Below are 18455 nucleotides of genomic sequence, written 5' to 3'. Positions count from 1 at the left end.
AGTTAGGTATTAATATGTAAATATCTCGTCTCACACACACTTAAGAGATGTTTGCGTTTCAGTTTTAATATTTTTAAGAGGTATTTTTAAAGGTTATTGGATAAATATTTATTATATTATGACATTTAAACTTCTATTTTATCGCAAAGTGAAACTGACCCTTCCCGAATTTTGCTTGGCATGCTAGTATACGGTTACTGTAGATCCATAAATAAGGCTCACTTTTTAGAGACCTAATTAATTTCTTTGCGAACATATACATGCATTAGGGCCTATAGATAACCTACAATATTTCATCAATTTTAGTTGTTTATGGTCAGGTAACAGCCTATACACAATGCTTATTTAAACGACTCATGTAATGCACATATCAAGAGACTTTTCTTCAGCAATATATGTGTGTTTTATCTCTTCTATTAATAGGAAAGATACATCCATGAAATACTGATAGTGGTTGAAGCGGTTTATGTCAGGAAAATGTATTCCTTAGTTAAGAACATACAAGAAAACCTAAATAATTTCAAATTTTATATAATGAGGATTCCTAGGTTTACTTTTCCATACTAGCAATTCTGTAGATTTTTGTGTAAAGTAGAAATCATCTTTATAGTAAATCAAGAAATAACGTGTGTGCCGTACGGAACAATTGATAAAAATATATATATTTCCAATACGACAGAACTGCTCGTAAAGTAATCAGTTCTTCAGCAATGCAAGACTACGCACTTGAAACGGACCCTGTTTCCAAATGATTCAAGTAACTTAAGGTTCAGAACATAGCACTGGGAACTAAAATGAACCATGGTGATAAGCTTAAGGTTCTTTGGGGATCTTCAGGAGACTATGCGTTCAATCAATAATCTTATATGTATCAGAATGAGTAGAAAGCCAAACCGAACAAATAAAATAAATTTACGTTTTCAGTTTATCCTCAGTGATGTTTACATGAATAATATAATGATATTTAAAATTTATTTTATATGCTTACGGATGCTTGGTTATTTTTTTTAGTTGCGCCTATACTAAATTCTGATTAACATACTATAGTTGCTAAAACTTTCACGTTAGTTAGTTCCTTAAGAATAATGAATTAATACAATTTTACTACATTATTATGTTTCATAATTAAATGTTCTGTCCAATATATTTTTGCAAATTTATACACACAAGACAGAGATAATGGGTACAATACATTAAACTAAAAGTAATTTTGTGTGTGTCGGCTTCTGGGAAATAAAATCACTACCAACTAAGGCAAAAGTTAGGTAAAGTTAGGTAAGTTACATGTATACCTATTTAATACATAAATAAAACCATATAAATGAATATAATCTAACTTAAACATTCTTAAACTTTAGTTATAATTTCCCTTTTTTCTCCAGATGCCACTATTCTGCAGTGTTATCGAATCAAACTTAACTGAAAATATTCTGATACGTCATACGAAATGCATGGAAAAACGTTTGAAAAAATGTAGATATATGCTTTTTTAAGAAAAGGAAAATTATGTATATCCTTTTTTCAGTATAAAAACGACAATTTAAAATGCGCCCATTTTCTACTTTATTAAATAATTCATCTGATATATAGGGTATATTACAAAATTTGTATTGATAGTTCTCTCAAAATAATTGTGTTGAAAGAAGTATTGTGTTTTTCAAGGGGAAGGACGCAAAAATATTTATATATATATATATATATATATTTTTTTAGATGCTAACTAAACTACTTAATAACGAGTTTAAATTATATTACCAAATATGTTCAAAGTACTATAAAATTATCGGAACTTAACATTATAAGTCAACAAAAAGGGCCACTAAACAATTATCTGATGTAGGCCTACATTAACTCATATACCAAGAACCACTTTAAAATACGATAAATCATAAATCATTTTTTTACATAATCAAAAACAACCACAGTTAGAAAAAATAGTAAAAAGACAAAATCTTTAATAAGCAATATTTATGTAGTGTTTAATATTTACAAAATAGAAATGCTGTAAAAATTATTACGTTTGACTATCATTAAAATTTAAAACATCAAAAATTGTCTGCTTATTGATCAGCTGACGAGTACATCACCACGGTAACTAGATAATATGGCATCCAAAAGGTAACAAATTCGAGGTGTCTATAACCCCGCAGGTTTCAGCGCCATATTATTATTTATTACTCCCTGTGTTAGGCGCCACTCATATGACGCTCCCAGCAATAAGGGACAGTCATAACAGAAGCTTCACAGCTATTGAAGCCCTGAGCTAGAAGACCGTCTGGACCCGCTGGTAAAGACACAGCCACCCAATAGCCTGTATCACTGGACACCGCTGTGCGTCGAACAAGCGTCATGGTGTGACTGATTTTTTCCAATACACTGCACTTATATACTTTTACACGTTTAAAATTAATTTCAAAATCACTTTGCTACACCAATTTATTCAAAAACCGAATTAAATACCTTCAATCCGAGTAAAATTAACTTGGAAAAGCTCAAAGATTACTTGTATATAAAGTATAAATATAACTAAAAATTCAATATGAAAAAATTATACATCATGTGATTTGTTTACATTAATAATTTAAGTATCTTGCCACAGTAAATTGTTCCAGGGTAATAAATGAGGTTATGTTGATGACAGTGGTAAATAAACGTTATGTTGTACTATTTCAACATAGGACTAACTTTACACTGCTAACCAAAACCCGTCATAATAATTACTAAACTGCCTCAACCACTTTATTGTTTCTCGACTCGTAAGTCTAGCTGGTTCTAGAGCAACCAGACGGTACAAAACAAAATGTAACGGGAAAATAACCTAGAAAACAAAACTACAGGTGACTACGAGATCTATTTAGGAATATGTATGATAGATAATATTCTGTGGCCTTATATACTTTAGTAAAATTTAACACTGAACTATTGCGTATAATTAATATTATTAGGACTTATTACTATGCTCTCAACTAAACTTTATCTGAATAGCAGCCAAAATAATTGGGAACGGTGTCTGATCATTCAGGATCCAAACGATTCAGAAGGCATTTACTTTTCGTTGATTCTCGATTCAGTCGCGCAATATTGTAGTCTGAAATCATTAAGTCATTAAAATGACATGATATTCTGCTGTTGACTTTAAACTGAGTTCGCTACATAAAATCTTTAATAAAATTTATAAAATAGGGTTTGGGCCTGTAGTTCGGCGTATTGTTAATTAGACGACACTCACATAAAACTAAATAAACAGATGACTTCTGTAGTGAATGCTATCTAACGTTTTATGGCGTTTGCCAGGGTCCTCAGCTCCCATTTCGAACTGCTCAGCCTGAACTGTCAGTTTGGACTGAACTGGTCAGTCTGGCGATTTCTGTTGCTGTTGGATGTATCATTTCATCGTAGAATATTCGAAAAGAAACTTTTAGTTTGAAAAATGGGGAAAATAGCAAGTAACCAAAGATGCCAGCCACGACACTCCGCGCGGATGGACTGATTGTTTGCACTGAAGAGACGCTACTCCCGCACAATGCAGCTCGGACTGACAATGGGACCAACAAGTACGGTACAAACGGATTTTAATGGGTCTTATATATGTTGTGGAGGGAGGCCCCTAGAGTACTAAGCTAAAAGGGTTTTTTCCAATGCACCTTAGTTTTCGCGTAAATTGTGGTTAAAGTTTTATACGAACGTTTTACACCGGTACATTTTCCGTCGCGCCAGGCGAGCCAGCCTAGCCTAGTTGGTTAGGCTCTTGCCTAGCAGCCGGCCGGTCAGGATTCGCTTCCTGCTCATAGAAATTTTATTACCGACTAGGCTAGGCTGGCTCACCTGGCGCGATGGAAAATGTACCGGTGTAAAACGTTCGTATAAAACTTTAACCACCATTTTCGCAAAAACTAAGGCGCATTGGACAAAACCCTTTTAGCTTAGTACTCTGGGGGCCTCCCTCCACAACATATATAAGACCTATTAAAATCCGTTTGCACCATACTTGTTGGTCCCCTTGCGAGTGTTCCCGGCACAGACACGGCAGCTCGGACTGACGGCAGCGCCCTCCCCTCACGGCCTCCCTGAGTCGAGGCAGGCCAGACCTGGCGGGCACTCCGGTGACCCACTGAACCGCGCGAACCGGCAGTTGCGCAACCGCCTCGTCGTCACGCCACGATAGCGAGAGAAGCCTTCATTTCACAGACGAGAGAGTCACACCCGAAGTTCCCCGAAGTTCATGCTCGCTTTTTTGTTTACATGATTTCACAGTATCTTTAATGTAGCTATCCTAACCAAATCAACCGTCCACAATGTTTTAAAGTATTTATAATGTAGCTAACCTAATCTAATTGACCATTAGTTATCATGAGTTACAATAAACAAAAGAAAAAACCCCAAGATGCACGATCGGGCTTTTGGCTCTCTCGTCTGTGAAAAGAAGGCTTGCCCGATAGAGAGGCTTTACATCGTGAAAAACAAGTCCCAGTCTGAGTTTTATTGCAGTGGTGAATTCAACCATGCTTAGTAACACATAAAAAGTTAACCTCTGTAGACATTTTGTGTCATTTAGAAAACGCTCAGTTACGTCCTAGATGATAGCGTCTCACAACGCTCCGCGAAAATTGCATGTCGTTAAAACAATCATTACATAGACGCTTAACCGTATTCTACACGATAATATATAAAAAAAATTCAATACGTTGTGACAAAAATGATTTACAAATAATGTTTAAAAAATAATATTTTTTTAACAACTAAAGAACGTGTAACCAAAATTACTTAAACATTACGGGTCAGTCATAAAAAATTACACCAATAAATATTATTTCATATTCTTTAAGCTTTAAAACGTCTTATTTGTTAAGAGTCTAGCATAATTTAATGTATCGCTATAGTGGTCTGAGCATAGCAGTGTTCTGTACGGTGGTCATGCAAGTCACTAGGGCTGGGACGACTCAATACAAAGAAACAGATATTTGACTAAATAAGTCGACAATCGCTGAGAAATTGTTTCAATCAAACATTGTAAAAATACTGAAAACCTAGTTTGAAGTTTATTACATTATACTGGAATAATAATATTTCCTAGCAGTAGTATATACTTACCTATATTGACTTAAAACAAATTTTTGGTGTAATTTTCATATTTGGCAAGATAGTCTTGAGTAAATGAATAGATATTATAAATCGACCATTTGAATTAAACATTTCTCACTTGCATAAATTCTAGTCTAATTATCTCAAAAGTTAACATGGAGCCATTTAAAGCGTTTACTAAACAAGGCAAATATGTAGTTTTACTTGTGAAAACTTGGCCCTGTAGATCACGTGTAGCAAGAATTGTGCTAGCTTGCCGCTGCCTCGCACCGTAGCACTGTCACATGACGGTACACACAACTACCCTCAGGCTGCTGTAGAGAATCGACTGTTTATGCTAGACAGTTCATAACGAGCGATCTCCCAGACTCAGCACATACTCTATCGCCTTGATCCAGATCTTCCCAAGCTCTGTGGCTTATTTATATTTCACATTTACATTTAACGATGTCGCTCCAACTTCGGGTTTTTCGGGTTTCGTAACGCATCACTCTTGGCCATAAATAATACTGCTATAAGCACCACAGGGGAAATGTATTTGCAGTTTCATCGCATGGGTGACATTTCACAAACAATTAGTTTGTTCTTTTTTAAAGCTCCACTTTTGAGCATAGGTGGTCACACACCCCAACCCCTATCTTCACTCTGGGACTCTTCATGCGGTGTGAAAAATAATGTGCATAGGAGTAATATTTATGGCCCGAGGTAGTGGTGACACCTTTAGATGTAAATATGAGATATAATTGAACCACAAGACTTGAGAAGGTCTAGACTAATAAGTTGAGGCTACACTGTGACATCAAGTTCGGCCATCATCACCAAAAGCCAACCAGCACCTCCAACTATGCCGATCATCTGAAGAAGCAAATGGCAAGGGTGGCTTGCTTTAAGTAAAGTAGTCTATTAATGTCTCTAACAATCCAACATAATGATGATCAGGAGGTCTTCGCCCACCATCGTTCGCTAATGAGTCACTCACCCTCTTCAGTTCCATTCGCACATTGATCTCCCCATTTACATGCCTCTGAAGTCCCACCCTGAAAAGGTCTCTTAGCACTTAAAAGTGTGGCATCATCAAAGTCGAATTAAAAGTCTAAGTTGCCAGAACAATGGCATCATAGTTATGTTACTTCATACGACTTCATGCGATGGTGCTCTGGGGACTTGCCAAACTCTAGAGAGAGATGGATAGGCACCAAGGCACTCTAATGGAAGGTGCTTGGACAGAGAAAGGGTGTAAGGTAAAGTTGATTGTCAGCAAGTGGCCATGCTAATGAAGGTTCGTTGTACCTGTGTTACACCGACACCTGTCACATCGCCCCCTCCTTAAACCTGCTCATACCATCAGGTAGCACATTTCTTCTGGTGCATGCCCTCAATCGGTCTAAATGTAATACTTTTATTCATCCCCTCTTCTCTCTCTGATTGAAGTAGACCCCTTTATTTAGTCATTTAAACACTTCAAATAGAACTTCCCATGTCGCCTGAAGTTTAGGGCACCTGCCTATCTTTCATAGCGGGATGAATAGCCGCACAAAATCCACTTCTTTAAATCTGGTCGAGTTAACTTTCAGATCATACCTTGTCTTCACCGGGTTCATAGCTAGGCTAAGGTTTTTATGGGCCTCATCATGTATGAATCCATTTGCTCATTTACTTAAACTTGATATCACAGTGTAACCTCAAATCATGCCCAAACACAATACTTGCATGTCCAATCGAATCGTGAGTGGAAGCCCTATATGCCATAAAGAATAATTGGATGTGTTGATCACAATCATATTGGTGACCAACCACAAATTTTGCAATGTGTTCCTCTATCATTCTGTTTAAACTCGCTACCATGCTGTCAGACTAAAGAAGGCTGTAGTTCTGCTTTTCTTTATCGTCAGTAATGGACAAACCTACTGGAATAGAGTCTAATTAAAATTGTGGCCTATGTCTTAATGGAGCTCCATTGGTACACTGAATCTGCAAATTAGCTTGTTGACTAGCTCTTCAGTCACGGTGATGGTTCCCTGGTTGAAGAGCATAAAACTCTGGCGACTTACTGAAACAATCATTTGCCACCAGGATAGAATTTAAATTGTATGGAAATATTTAAAATTTTGTTTTAAGATTGTAACTTACCTTTCTACCACTCAGGTACTGAGACCTTTTTCTGACTAAACATATGCCACATTGTTTACACCTAACCTCCTCATCCTAATTGCATCTCATTCAGTAGTAGCACTGGCAAATCTTGGCTAGAATTTTATTTACTCCAAGAAAACCACCTAAGGTCTCATAATGCATTTCTTTCATCACTTTTAACACTAGGCTCTTCGGGAGGGATTTTTCTCATTGTAACCACTTTCCCATTTGTACTCTACCATGCACTCTGCAATAACCCAACCACCATCCTTAAGAAATCCAATTGCACCCATTAAGCTTGCATAGTCCTTTGGTCACTGGTTATCGCAACCATAATAGATGTCCTGTATATTTTCCTAACCACCCTACAATGGGTCCTAGGTCAGACTGTTGTTGCTGTGCAAATTTAAGTCTAGTATGGTTACATTAATTCTTGCTCTTAAGATAGTTGTACATTGGATGTCTTAGATCCATTGGTTTTCCTTTGACCTTTTCCAATGGTTGTAATCTACATTGCATGGTCAGCGAGAGAGCGCATCAACATTGCTGTGAGTTCGGCACTCTGTGTGTTCAATTCTGCAATGTTGCTGCTGTATCTGTTCAATCCACCTAACGAGGTGTCCCTGTGGGGTTTTCAAATTTAACCCATTTAAATACTTATGAAAGTGCTGCAAGGTTTTAAACTACAGCTAGAAGTTATTTCACTACGATGGATTATTTATATTCTTCCTTGAACAAAAACATTTCTTTAGTAACATATTACTCATTTGCTTCCAACATGTACCAGGGAAAATACAGCATCCTATCCTTCTACACGTGAAACTTAGTCAAGATTATACTCTCCATTCTGATGGGGATATGCAAGTATAGAGGTAAAACACAGTTCCATCTTAAGGTTCTGAAAGGCAGCCTCACACCTAGAAAGCCACAAAACCTTTTTGTTTCCCTCTTTCAGCTGATGCAGTGATCTGGAAATATATGCGAAACAAGGCATGAAGTGCTTATAATAGGCACAAAGTCCTAAGTAACTGTTTACCTCATTTATTTTTAGGTTAAGGCCACTCTTTGACAGACTAGATCATCTCAGGATATGTTCGCACTCCATCATGCGATACCACATGACTAAGAATTGTTAACTCACATTGAAACAAGAAGTGCTTCCCAGGGATTAATTTAAGTTGTGCATGGCAAAGCCTGTTAAATTATTCCTGATGTTTTTGTAGATTCTACTTAACAGGATTTTCCACTACATTAATGTTATGCACATATACCAGTCATGTTTTCAATTCCAAGCCATGCAATGCAAGTTCCTTCAGTCTTTCAAAAGTTGCAAGAGCATTGTATAATACAAGTGGCAGCAAAGTGAACTGGAAAAAATACATTTCCTGTTGAAAATAGTCATCTTCTTGCCCTCTGGGTAGAGATCACTTGCCAGTAACCAGTCTAGTGTTGAAAACCACCTAGTGCAAGCAAGTTTTTCCAGAGTGCCATATATATATGGGAGGGTGTAGATGTTCTTGTTTCTGATGTCATTAAGCTTCTGGTAGTCCACACAAAATATAAGTGGGCCATTCTTCTTTGTTACCAGAATGACTAGGGAGGCCCAGTGACTCGCAGATGGATATATTACTCCACCCTTCATGGTATCTGTAATTATATTTTCTGTCTTCTCTTGCATTGCTAAAGGCAGCCATAGTGGTGTCTGCCATTATGTTTTCTTTTTTTCATTGTCTATGTTAATGCAATGTTCTACTAATATCAGAATACTTCAGGGATAACTAATCTTGGTAGTTTTGTAGAAAAGCAGTAACTCCTTCTACTTCTTCAGGAGCAAGTATATCATGGGATCGCTTTAATAATTGCTCTAGTTCAGAGCTTAGTGGTGGCGGAGTGTGCTCGTGAGGTGGAGTAGTTTCACACTGGATTAAACAAAGAACTAGTTATCAATTAGCATTTGATTCACCTCGCTTCAAAATTGTTATTATTGAATTGACATTAGCCACCCATACTGGCACAATATCACCAACCTAGGTAATGCTGCGGGTGATTAAGAGTTTCTCCAGGCATATTATCATATTTGGTCATGTTACCCCTAGGGTCATGATTGGCCAGAATCGAAATAGTTTCACTGATTACTACTTTCATTATGGGTACTTTTAATTGTTTGAGAGCAAACATTCCTATTTACGCCCCTATGATTCACAATACCTAACATTAATTGTGAAGAATAAATACATATGTACATGATCTCCATTCCCAAGATTACCTCGTCAGTACTATAAGCAACGGGAGACCACCAGACCGAGCAGCAGTTCCAGTACTTCTCCGGGTGCATGGCTGTGGTATTGTTGCAGGTGCTGCTGACAGCGCTACTGCTCCTCCTGGTGGGAGCGCACTGTCGCAGGGTGAGGGTGCGCCCTCAGCCGCAGGACGAGCAGGACAGCCAGACCGAGCAGCACCAGTACTACTCGCAGCCCCAGGCTCAGGCGGTGGACCTGCTGCCAGACCCCTACAACGGTCTGTACGGCCGCCCCGCCGCGCGCGGACAGACCGACCCCGAGTACCGGCCGCGCGTGTCCGCGCGCGCCAAGGAGCCGCCCAAACAGCCGCCCGTCGCCACCATCCGCAACTACAGCAAGGTGAACGACGACGGCTCCTTCACCTTCGGCTACGAGGCGGCCGACGGCAGCTTCAAGGAGGAGACCCGGGGCACCGACTGCGTCGTCAGGGGCAAGTACGGCTACGTCGATCCCGACGGCAACAAGAGGGAGTTCACGTACGTGTCGGGCAACCCTTGCGACCCCAACAGCATCAACCAGGAGGAGGAAAGCAAAGAAGAAGTGGACGACAGTGGAGAGGAAAACATACCGAGGGGTCCCATTAGACCATTGAGACCGGTGAGGCCCACGCCTGCTCCCCTGCCACGTCCAACCACCACATTCTTCGAGGAAGACTTCAGTCAGGACGAGGATTCAGTGGACGATGCGCCCCAGCAAGTGCTCAGACCGCGACAAGGCTACCGAGCACAGCAGGCCGCCAGACCGACGCCTCTGTACACGCCGACCTCGTACGTGGAGCAGGACACCCAGCGGCCTGTGGTGAGACCCCAGCCGGCAGTCAGGATCACCCCGCGACCCCCGGTGGCGGCCACCACGGTGCGGGCCCAGCTGCCCCCCACCACGTACCGCCCCCAGCTGGTGCAGCTGGCGGTGACCCCCAGGCCCGGGGTGGTGTACTCCCGGCAGCCCGCGCACACCACGCCGGCCGTCGACTTCGACGACGAGCTGAAGAAGTTCCAGCTGGAGCACAGCATCGCCACGACGGCCCGCGCCGTGCCCCAGGTGCAGTCCCAGGCGCAGAGCCCGGCCAAGGCCCAGGGGGCGGAGCCCGTGTACGAGACCCAGCTGGTGTACGACCCCGCCTCGGGCCAGTACAACACCGTGCTGTACCAGCAGCTGTCGCCCAAGAGCGCGGCGGGCTTCAGCCTGAACCACCGCCTGCAGGGCTACGTGCAGCAGCCCGCCTACAACCAGCTGTACCAGCAGCAGCAGGCCGCGCTGCTGCAGCGCTCGCAGCGGCTGTACGCGCAGCAGCAGCAGCAGCGCGCCGCGGAGCAGCAGCACAGGTTCCAGCCCAAGGCGGCGCCCTACCAGCAGGACTCGCGCGGCTTCTACTACGTGCAGCCGCAGACGGAGCAGAGCGGCGGCCTCGCGCACGGACAGATAGACGCCTTCCTGCGCGGCCACAACCTGTCCTACTGAGCGCCCGCTCGCAGCACCGCGCTGCAGCTGCCTGCGTTACAGTCACCGCGTTCATCAACTGCTGCGTTGGAAGCAGTCTGTGTGTGCACATACCGAAGTATTCTAACTGTTACATGTATGCTAATGGAGGAAAATGTTCTTTTAGTCTCCATATGTGCGGTGAGAAAATACTTAAAATCACCAACATAGTTTTAAAAAAAAAAATAGTAGTAGAAATTGTTTTAACAAAATTTTATTTTTTCGCCTTTTGTATTCATAATATTTATATCATTTTTCTACGTGTATAGACATAAAAATGAGCGATCCACCAAAACCTGAGTAATTTAACCAAATATCTTTACAAAGTTCAATGATGTATCTAAGAGAATGTTAGGTATATTTTAATATAGTAAACCGAAACTTTTAACTATAATTGCAAGATGTATCTGTCCCATGTTTGTCGATTTTTAAACGGTTTTTAATACTGTATAGCTCATAATTATTTAGTATTTTTATTACTTCCTGATAGCCTTTGAAATGCGTTTGTTAATATTTGAGGCAATAAATATAAACAAATTAACATGGTAATTGCTCTAAAAATAATTATAACTTGAAACGTAACAAAAATTATATAGGTACCTATCACTAAGATAATTTTTTATACATACCATTGTTTTTTATGAAACTGTAGAATGTTATGTTTGTCATTAATGTATTTTAAAAGTATAAAATTATTATTTTTTCATTTGTAATGTTTAAATTAAAAACCTTTTTGTTTTTGGAAATTAATATTTAAACTTTTCTCAGTTGTAAATCGTAATATTTTATTAGATGTACTGAAACGATTTATTATTTTTAATATTCTAGTTAAATTTTCTTTTTACTATCCAAACTGCGATGAATGATTGAGAAAATGACAAAAAATGATGCTGCTAGAACCTCACAATAATCACTTTTTTAGTTGTGCTCTAAAGTTTCAGATCAATATTTTTTTCAGATATACTGGAGACAGTAGACTAATAGATTGTTCTCAAATATTACAAAATGAATTGGCGTATGTCTAGACTCTTAATTAAAACGATTTCTAGAAAAACTTACCATTTTATTGTTAAAGTGCAAGAATATTGTAACCAATTGATGTCATCTAACTCCATAAAAATATTTGTTTGCGTTTTGCATAGCAGCATTTCGCTTAAACGTTAAGCAAAGGTAGGAAAATGCTCTAAGGCAATAACGTCAAGCATGTAAAACGAAGTTAAACGAAACGAATTTAGGAACCACGCAGATTCGTTACTTTATCTCAATTTTTCACTTTCGGATAATCGAATGGGAAATGCAATCAAGCACATTGTTAGACACAACGAACAAGTTTAATTTTAGTAGAAAGATTTTTAAAATCTATAATATTTAAAATAATATTTTTTTTTAAAAAAGGCTCAATACAATTAGCGTTTTCAGATGCAGTTCTCAAAAACTTAAATACAGAGTAGTCTATAGTTCGGTTCTATAACGGAATATTTATACAGCAAAAAAATTATGTTAAAGCTATTTATAAACCTTTTTTTCCATTATGATGATAGTATGTCGGATGTAAATATCATATTTTTATACTTAGTCAAATCATCTCATGAATCTTTTTTTTTAATTCTCTGAGCCTTTAAACGTTTCAAAATAATATAAGTTATAACATACAAAATTTTTGTTTATTATCTATTAGTTAAATAATTTTCAAATTTCTTATTTGGTGTATCAGTTTCTCCTCGGGGGGTTTTTGTCAATTTTTAATATTTATAAATGAAACCTGCGAGTTTTTGGTATATATTACAGATGTATCACGCTTATTTGGCACGGGGCAGTGGTTTGATTTCCACCTGCGGATTGGCGAATTTCGTGGAACTCAACTAGGTTTTTAGTATTCCAAATTCGACAATGAACTTTCAATCGTCCTGTTTGCTTTAAAAGTATGAATCGATTTCATATTAATGTTTTAAGACTGAATATCAACCATAGTTTTGTCCTTCGTATATACAACATAGCTACAATTCTGTAAACGAAGAATTTGGAACATTTAACTGTGAAGGAGATATTTAAACCTTTTTTTTTTAAATAGCTGAGTATTAGAATATTTTTATTGTATCCATACAAATAAACCATATGGGTTTATAAAAAAGTAACTATGGTCAGACCATAATTATAAACAGTTTGTAAGATATTAAGTCATGTTTGCTACCACTGCACAAGCGCTTTTCATAATTATTCCATAAACAAAAAATTTATGCTTGCAAATAAAACTTAATCAAAATATGTATTTGTGTAAATGATTTTGGAACAAATAATAATGTCTAAAAATATATAAGTATCATAAATAGAAAGAACATTTAAGCCAGTAGGGACAAAAACGTGAAATTCTGAAATACTTCCCTACACTATAATCATTTGGGTCATGCAGCCACTGAAACTTCAGTGACGAGACTTGGGCAGTAAGTACTTGTCAGCGTACCATCGTTTAGGTGCAAAAAAAATAGTTCTGCGCAACGGAGTAAGGTAAAATGTAAGTACTTAAAGTTCCTTGTGAGAATACGAAGATAGGCCAAAAGTTGTCAGGCACGGTGAAATGGGAAAAAAGGAGGTATGACAAAGCCATGTAGGCATATACAAGTTTTATATGTAAATGAAAAACACCATTGTTGTTAGGTGACTAATTAGTGACCATATTGTTAGTCCAAATGAAACTAGAGTAATTGTAGTTAGGCTCAGCGCAGGTACGCACTACTCATTTAGACTCAACGCAGTTACACACAATATATTTATGTTCAACGCAGTTACGCACAATGTATTAATGCTCAACGCAGTTACGCACAACCCAGTTAGGCTTAACGTACGCACAACACAGATACTAAAAACACATTTAGGCTTAATGCAGTTAGGCTCGATGCAGTTACGCACATCGCATTAAGACTCGATACAGTTAGCCCCAAAGTGGTTACGCACAACGCAGATATGTTCAACGAAGTTAGGCTCAGCGCAGGTATGCAAATCGCGATTGGGCTCAACACATGCTGATTTTTGTGACGCATAATGCAGTTACGCACAACGCAGGTACCCACAACGTGGTTAAGCTCGACGCAGTTTGGCTCCACGCAGTTACGCATAACGCCTTTTACGCACAACGCAGTTAGGCTTAACTCGCTTATGCACAATGCAATACAGATAACATCACTCTGCGAAAAGCATTTTGCGAAAACGCAGTGGGCAAAAGCAGTAAAGGTATTCACTTCTACGGTAAATTGTGTGAACACGGCATGTATAAGCATACACTAAGATGTATTCTCGTTATTTCCCAGTTTACCAGTGCGTGTGGAAAATACATGTCCGGAAAGGAAATACCCGTAAATAAGTGGCATTTTTATTTATAAGTTAATCATACACCATTAATTAAATTAAAACAGTTTAAATGCTTGTCCTCAAATTATTCGTACATTCGTGAGTCTGCTTCTGACCTTCCCATTAAAGCTAGGCTTGGCAGTGGCTCTCTCCACTGTTAGTTTCTTGCCACGCACTTCTGTTGAACCACAATGCCTAGCACTGCTCGCTAGTTCACCACGATACCTCATCCGATGCTCTGAACCTCGATATCTCGCCATCTTTACTTCACTCCCTTGCAGGTCATCCTCGCCGCTTATATACCTCTCAGCCCCGCGCTGAAAAGGTCTCGTAGCCCTTCGAAGTTTCGCGTCATCAGAATCCCCGACTCTAGAGGATAGGAAATGTAGCATTGTACATGAATGACGGTTAAATAAATGCAATATTAGAAACTGAACGAATTAACAGAATTCGATGTGGTTTGCTTCGTCTGCTAGATGTTTTTATCACGGAGGCGTGAAAATACAGAAATAGTCAATACAATGGTAACATAAAAATTCCAATCAGATTTTCATGACATAAGGGCTTAAAACTAAAATATAAACAAATATTTCAAAAAAATTAGTGTAAACATTTTTAAATCACATAAGAAGGCACTCTTTAGCAGCCAATTTCTATAAAAATAAATATATTATAATTTAAACTTAAATTTAACTTATTAAAACACATTATGCAATTACAAAATAAAATCATAAAAATATATATTATTCTATGATTATTTATTAAAGAGTTTTTCTTATGTAAATTTTATAATTTTTTAGCCTGATTTTTTCATATATACATATTTTAAGCCTTTACTTTATAAAAATAAACCGTTGGGATATTTTTTTAAAACAATACACTATTAATTATTAATGTGTATTCAGGTCTCCATATTGAATATATCTAGCCAACGAAACAAACCATATCCAGATTCCATTATTCTTTATGTATTATCGTCATTAATGCACGATGCGACAGTTACTATCCTCTTAAAACTCGAAGCTGCGAGAACAATGGCGTCCTAGTTACGCCACTTCACACAGACGGGGATCTGGGACCGCGCTGAGCCCTCGAGAGCGACAGAGAGACGCCGCTGCTAATGAAGCGGCCACAAGCCTACAGGCTGGCGCGCCGGCTGGTTGTCCAGCCTCGTCGCTTGCGTCCTCGTTTCACTAGTAAACTACGAGTGGTATCTCGATGGACCACACCTTACAATCAATTATTAATTCACTTTGTGTCCATAAATTTAGAATAATAATCGTTTGGTAATGCAATTATTGGTAAAAGAATTTGTCAATTAAATTTAATGCAAAAAATGAGTTTTTCACGAATTTTTTAACAGTTTAAATAAAACTTAATTCCTATGTGGTATTTAAAACAAATATATGTGTTGATTTGTTTCTTACAGGAAAACATTCGTGTTTTTATTTTATTTTTGTGTGATTGCATTTTGTGCGTGTTTCTCCAGCGATCAAAGAAAAATTGTTAGTATAACAATCCTACAACTCATCTTTGTAATTGGGAGAGCTGTTTTTGATGACCTTGAAAACTTGTCAGAACTACAGATTACATTTGATAACACTTTTACAGAACCATTTTACGTTTCTATTTTTAAAATAATAATAAATTTAAAGTGTGTGTGTTACATTGTAAATTCAAGAAAATAGGCCAAGGTTTAATCTACAATTTTATAGCTCTACTAGCAAACGAATGCCCTCAGATTTTTAGATTAAGATAAAGATTATAGTTATATACCATTGCGAAAAATGATTGATAGTGCACATCGTACTAACTAAGCGTTAATATCAATAATTTGACAATTTTTATCAAAACATTTGTGTCAATTCCAACACAATTTTTTAAATATAATTTTGAAAATAGTGTATATTAACTTTGTGTAGTTATGTAAAAGTATATAGGTATTTATAAGATGAGGGAATTTAAATGCTCTAACATATATGGAAAAAAATTCGAGATATTTATAATATTTGTACAAGTATTGCTTGAAATAATTCCATTGATTGCATCGGTTCTCGTCAGTGAACTGTTGAGTGGTGTCAGAGACAGAGGAGAAAGCCGGGCTAGCGAGTGACAGCGCACAAGTCGTGGGAAGAGTGTGTGAAGGCGAGGCGTGTGTGAAGCAGGTAGCAGCGAGCAGAGAGCGACACACATGCAAGCACCGGAAGTCACTGCTGCTAGCGCCTGCAGCTACTGGATCCTGGCTGAGTCACTCATTGCCTCATGACTGCATGAAGTGAGCACTCAGTCAGGGGTGTATCTGTGCTGGTGCTTCTAGCGCGGTGTCTCCTCTGAACCGGCGCGCAGTCTTCTCCCAGTGCGTAGGACCATTATGATATTTGAGTGAAATAGCTTGCAGAACCGACTTTTTTTCAATAAATAAACATGATTGATTAAATAATCAATGAAAGTATCCAAAGTATGATCGAACCCGATCCGCCAGCTTCGAGGTCCCGCTCCGGCCACTGTGCCACGCTCGCTGCGCCAGTAGTTCACACTTCAAAGTTATGGGTATAAATAATTGTGCCTCGTTTTTCAATCGGCTGTTTCTTGAGGACAAATGCAGAGTTGAGTTTGTTTCTTCACAGAGTAGATCGCTTCTTGAAGCACTGTGTTCTCGTGAAGGGACCAAAAGTTGGCGTCCTTCTTTTATAAGACAACAGTGAAGACATGTATATTTGTTTTTTTAATAATGGTTTTAAAGTGTCGTACGTTTTCTAAAACATGCTATTAACATATGATTTTTTTTAATCTTTAAAGTCGTATTTCGTATTTCCATATTTTTCGGCATAATATTCCCATACTTAGAAATGCTATGAGGTGAACTGAGATTATATCTGCAGTGTTATTAAATAATTATTTAATGTATTCTTACACTATGCCAAGCGATTAATTACTTCTTTAAATTAATAGTCATAAAACACAAACCATATTCTCAGAGCATTAAATTCAGAGCAAGGTAAAAATATAGAATCGCTTATTTTATCCCTTCAAAAAATAATTAGCCTATATATGGTCATAGTCGTATAGCCGTTTATATGTGTGTTTATAGTAATAATATTTAATATATGAATGTCTTCTTTGTTTAGTAATTTACAATCAAATTGACTAATAAAAAAGTAAATAATTTTTAGTTACTGTTAATTTAATCAATACAACATCAGTTATATGATTTTTCAGAATACCATAATTTAAATCTAATTATTAAAATATTTAATTTTCATAACTGTCTGAACTTTTTGTTTTTACTGATACAACTAGTATGCTACATTAATAACTACTTTTAACGATAAATTATAAAATTAAAATATTTTCTATAGTAATGCAATTACCATCACATTCAATGAGGTAATTTTTTGCAGTGTTATAATCCATTCCTAAATATATGAAGTTGTTTAAAATCTGGCCAAACATGCTTTTACCGAGCCAAATAATGCATTTATATTTTAAGGAAAAAAAATGTTTTAGTAAGCAAACAATGCAAACATTTTTAAACACAAATATTGTAAATGTCTTTTTTATGAATCGTGTGTTACCTACTTAACGTTTGGAAAAACAAGTGAGTCTTTCAGTACTCGCCAGTGATGTGTGACATATAACCTCGGTAACGAGCTAATTCATGTGTTCTCATGTTGCAAACACACAATATGCGTCACTTGAGTTATTGCATCTCTTGCGCAGTTTATGAACCCGGCCTTAGGAAAACCAAATGGCAATGCGTCGCGCTGTTCAATGCCGGGCGTAATAAATATTCAGATTGTCAAGTACGTATTTTCTCCACTCGCCGCTAGAATTCACTGCCTGAATCGTACATGTTGATTGCCATCATCGCACGCAGTGCGTCTGACGCAGATCACTGGGAACTGCTTCCCATGACGCACCAGCTGCGCGCGGCAGTCGCCAGGGCTTGGAGCCGCTAGAGAGCAGCGCGCACGCAGCCAGGCTCCACAGCTGGGTCAGTACTCGAGCCTCTCTACTAGGGAAGCCTTCTTTTCACAGACGAGAGAGCCCAAACCAGAAGTTCCCCGAAGTTCATGCTTTTTTCCGTATCTTTACTGTAGCTACCCTAACCAAATC

General features: G+C 38.2%; 1 protein-coding gene across 1 annotated transcript in view; it reads left to right on the top strand.

Moving 5' to 3' along the window:
- Positions 1–17426, top strand: part of LOC134542562 (uncharacterized) — a 44701-nt gene extending 27275 nt beyond the window's left edge. The window contains exon 2 of the mRNA XM_063386926.1: positions 9570–17426. Coding sequence (XP_063242996.1) covers positions 9570–10976 — 1407 coding nt within the window. The 3' untranslated portion in view covers positions 10977–17426. The remainder of the gene's footprint in view (positions 1–9569) is intronic.
- The last annotated feature ends 1029 nt before the right edge of the window (positions 17427–18455 follow it).

This window comes from Bacillus rossius (genome assembly GCF_032445375.1).
Source record: "Bacillus rossius redtenbacheri isolate Brsri chromosome 9 unlocalized genomic scaffold, Brsri_v3 Brsri_v3_scf9_1, whole genome shotgun sequence".
Lineage (NCBI taxonomy): Eukaryota > Metazoa > Arthropoda > Insecta > Phasmatodea > Bacillidae > Bacillus > Bacillus rossius.
Note: the sequence above shows the minus strand (reverse complement) of the source record. Positions and strands in the feature narration are given on the sequence as shown.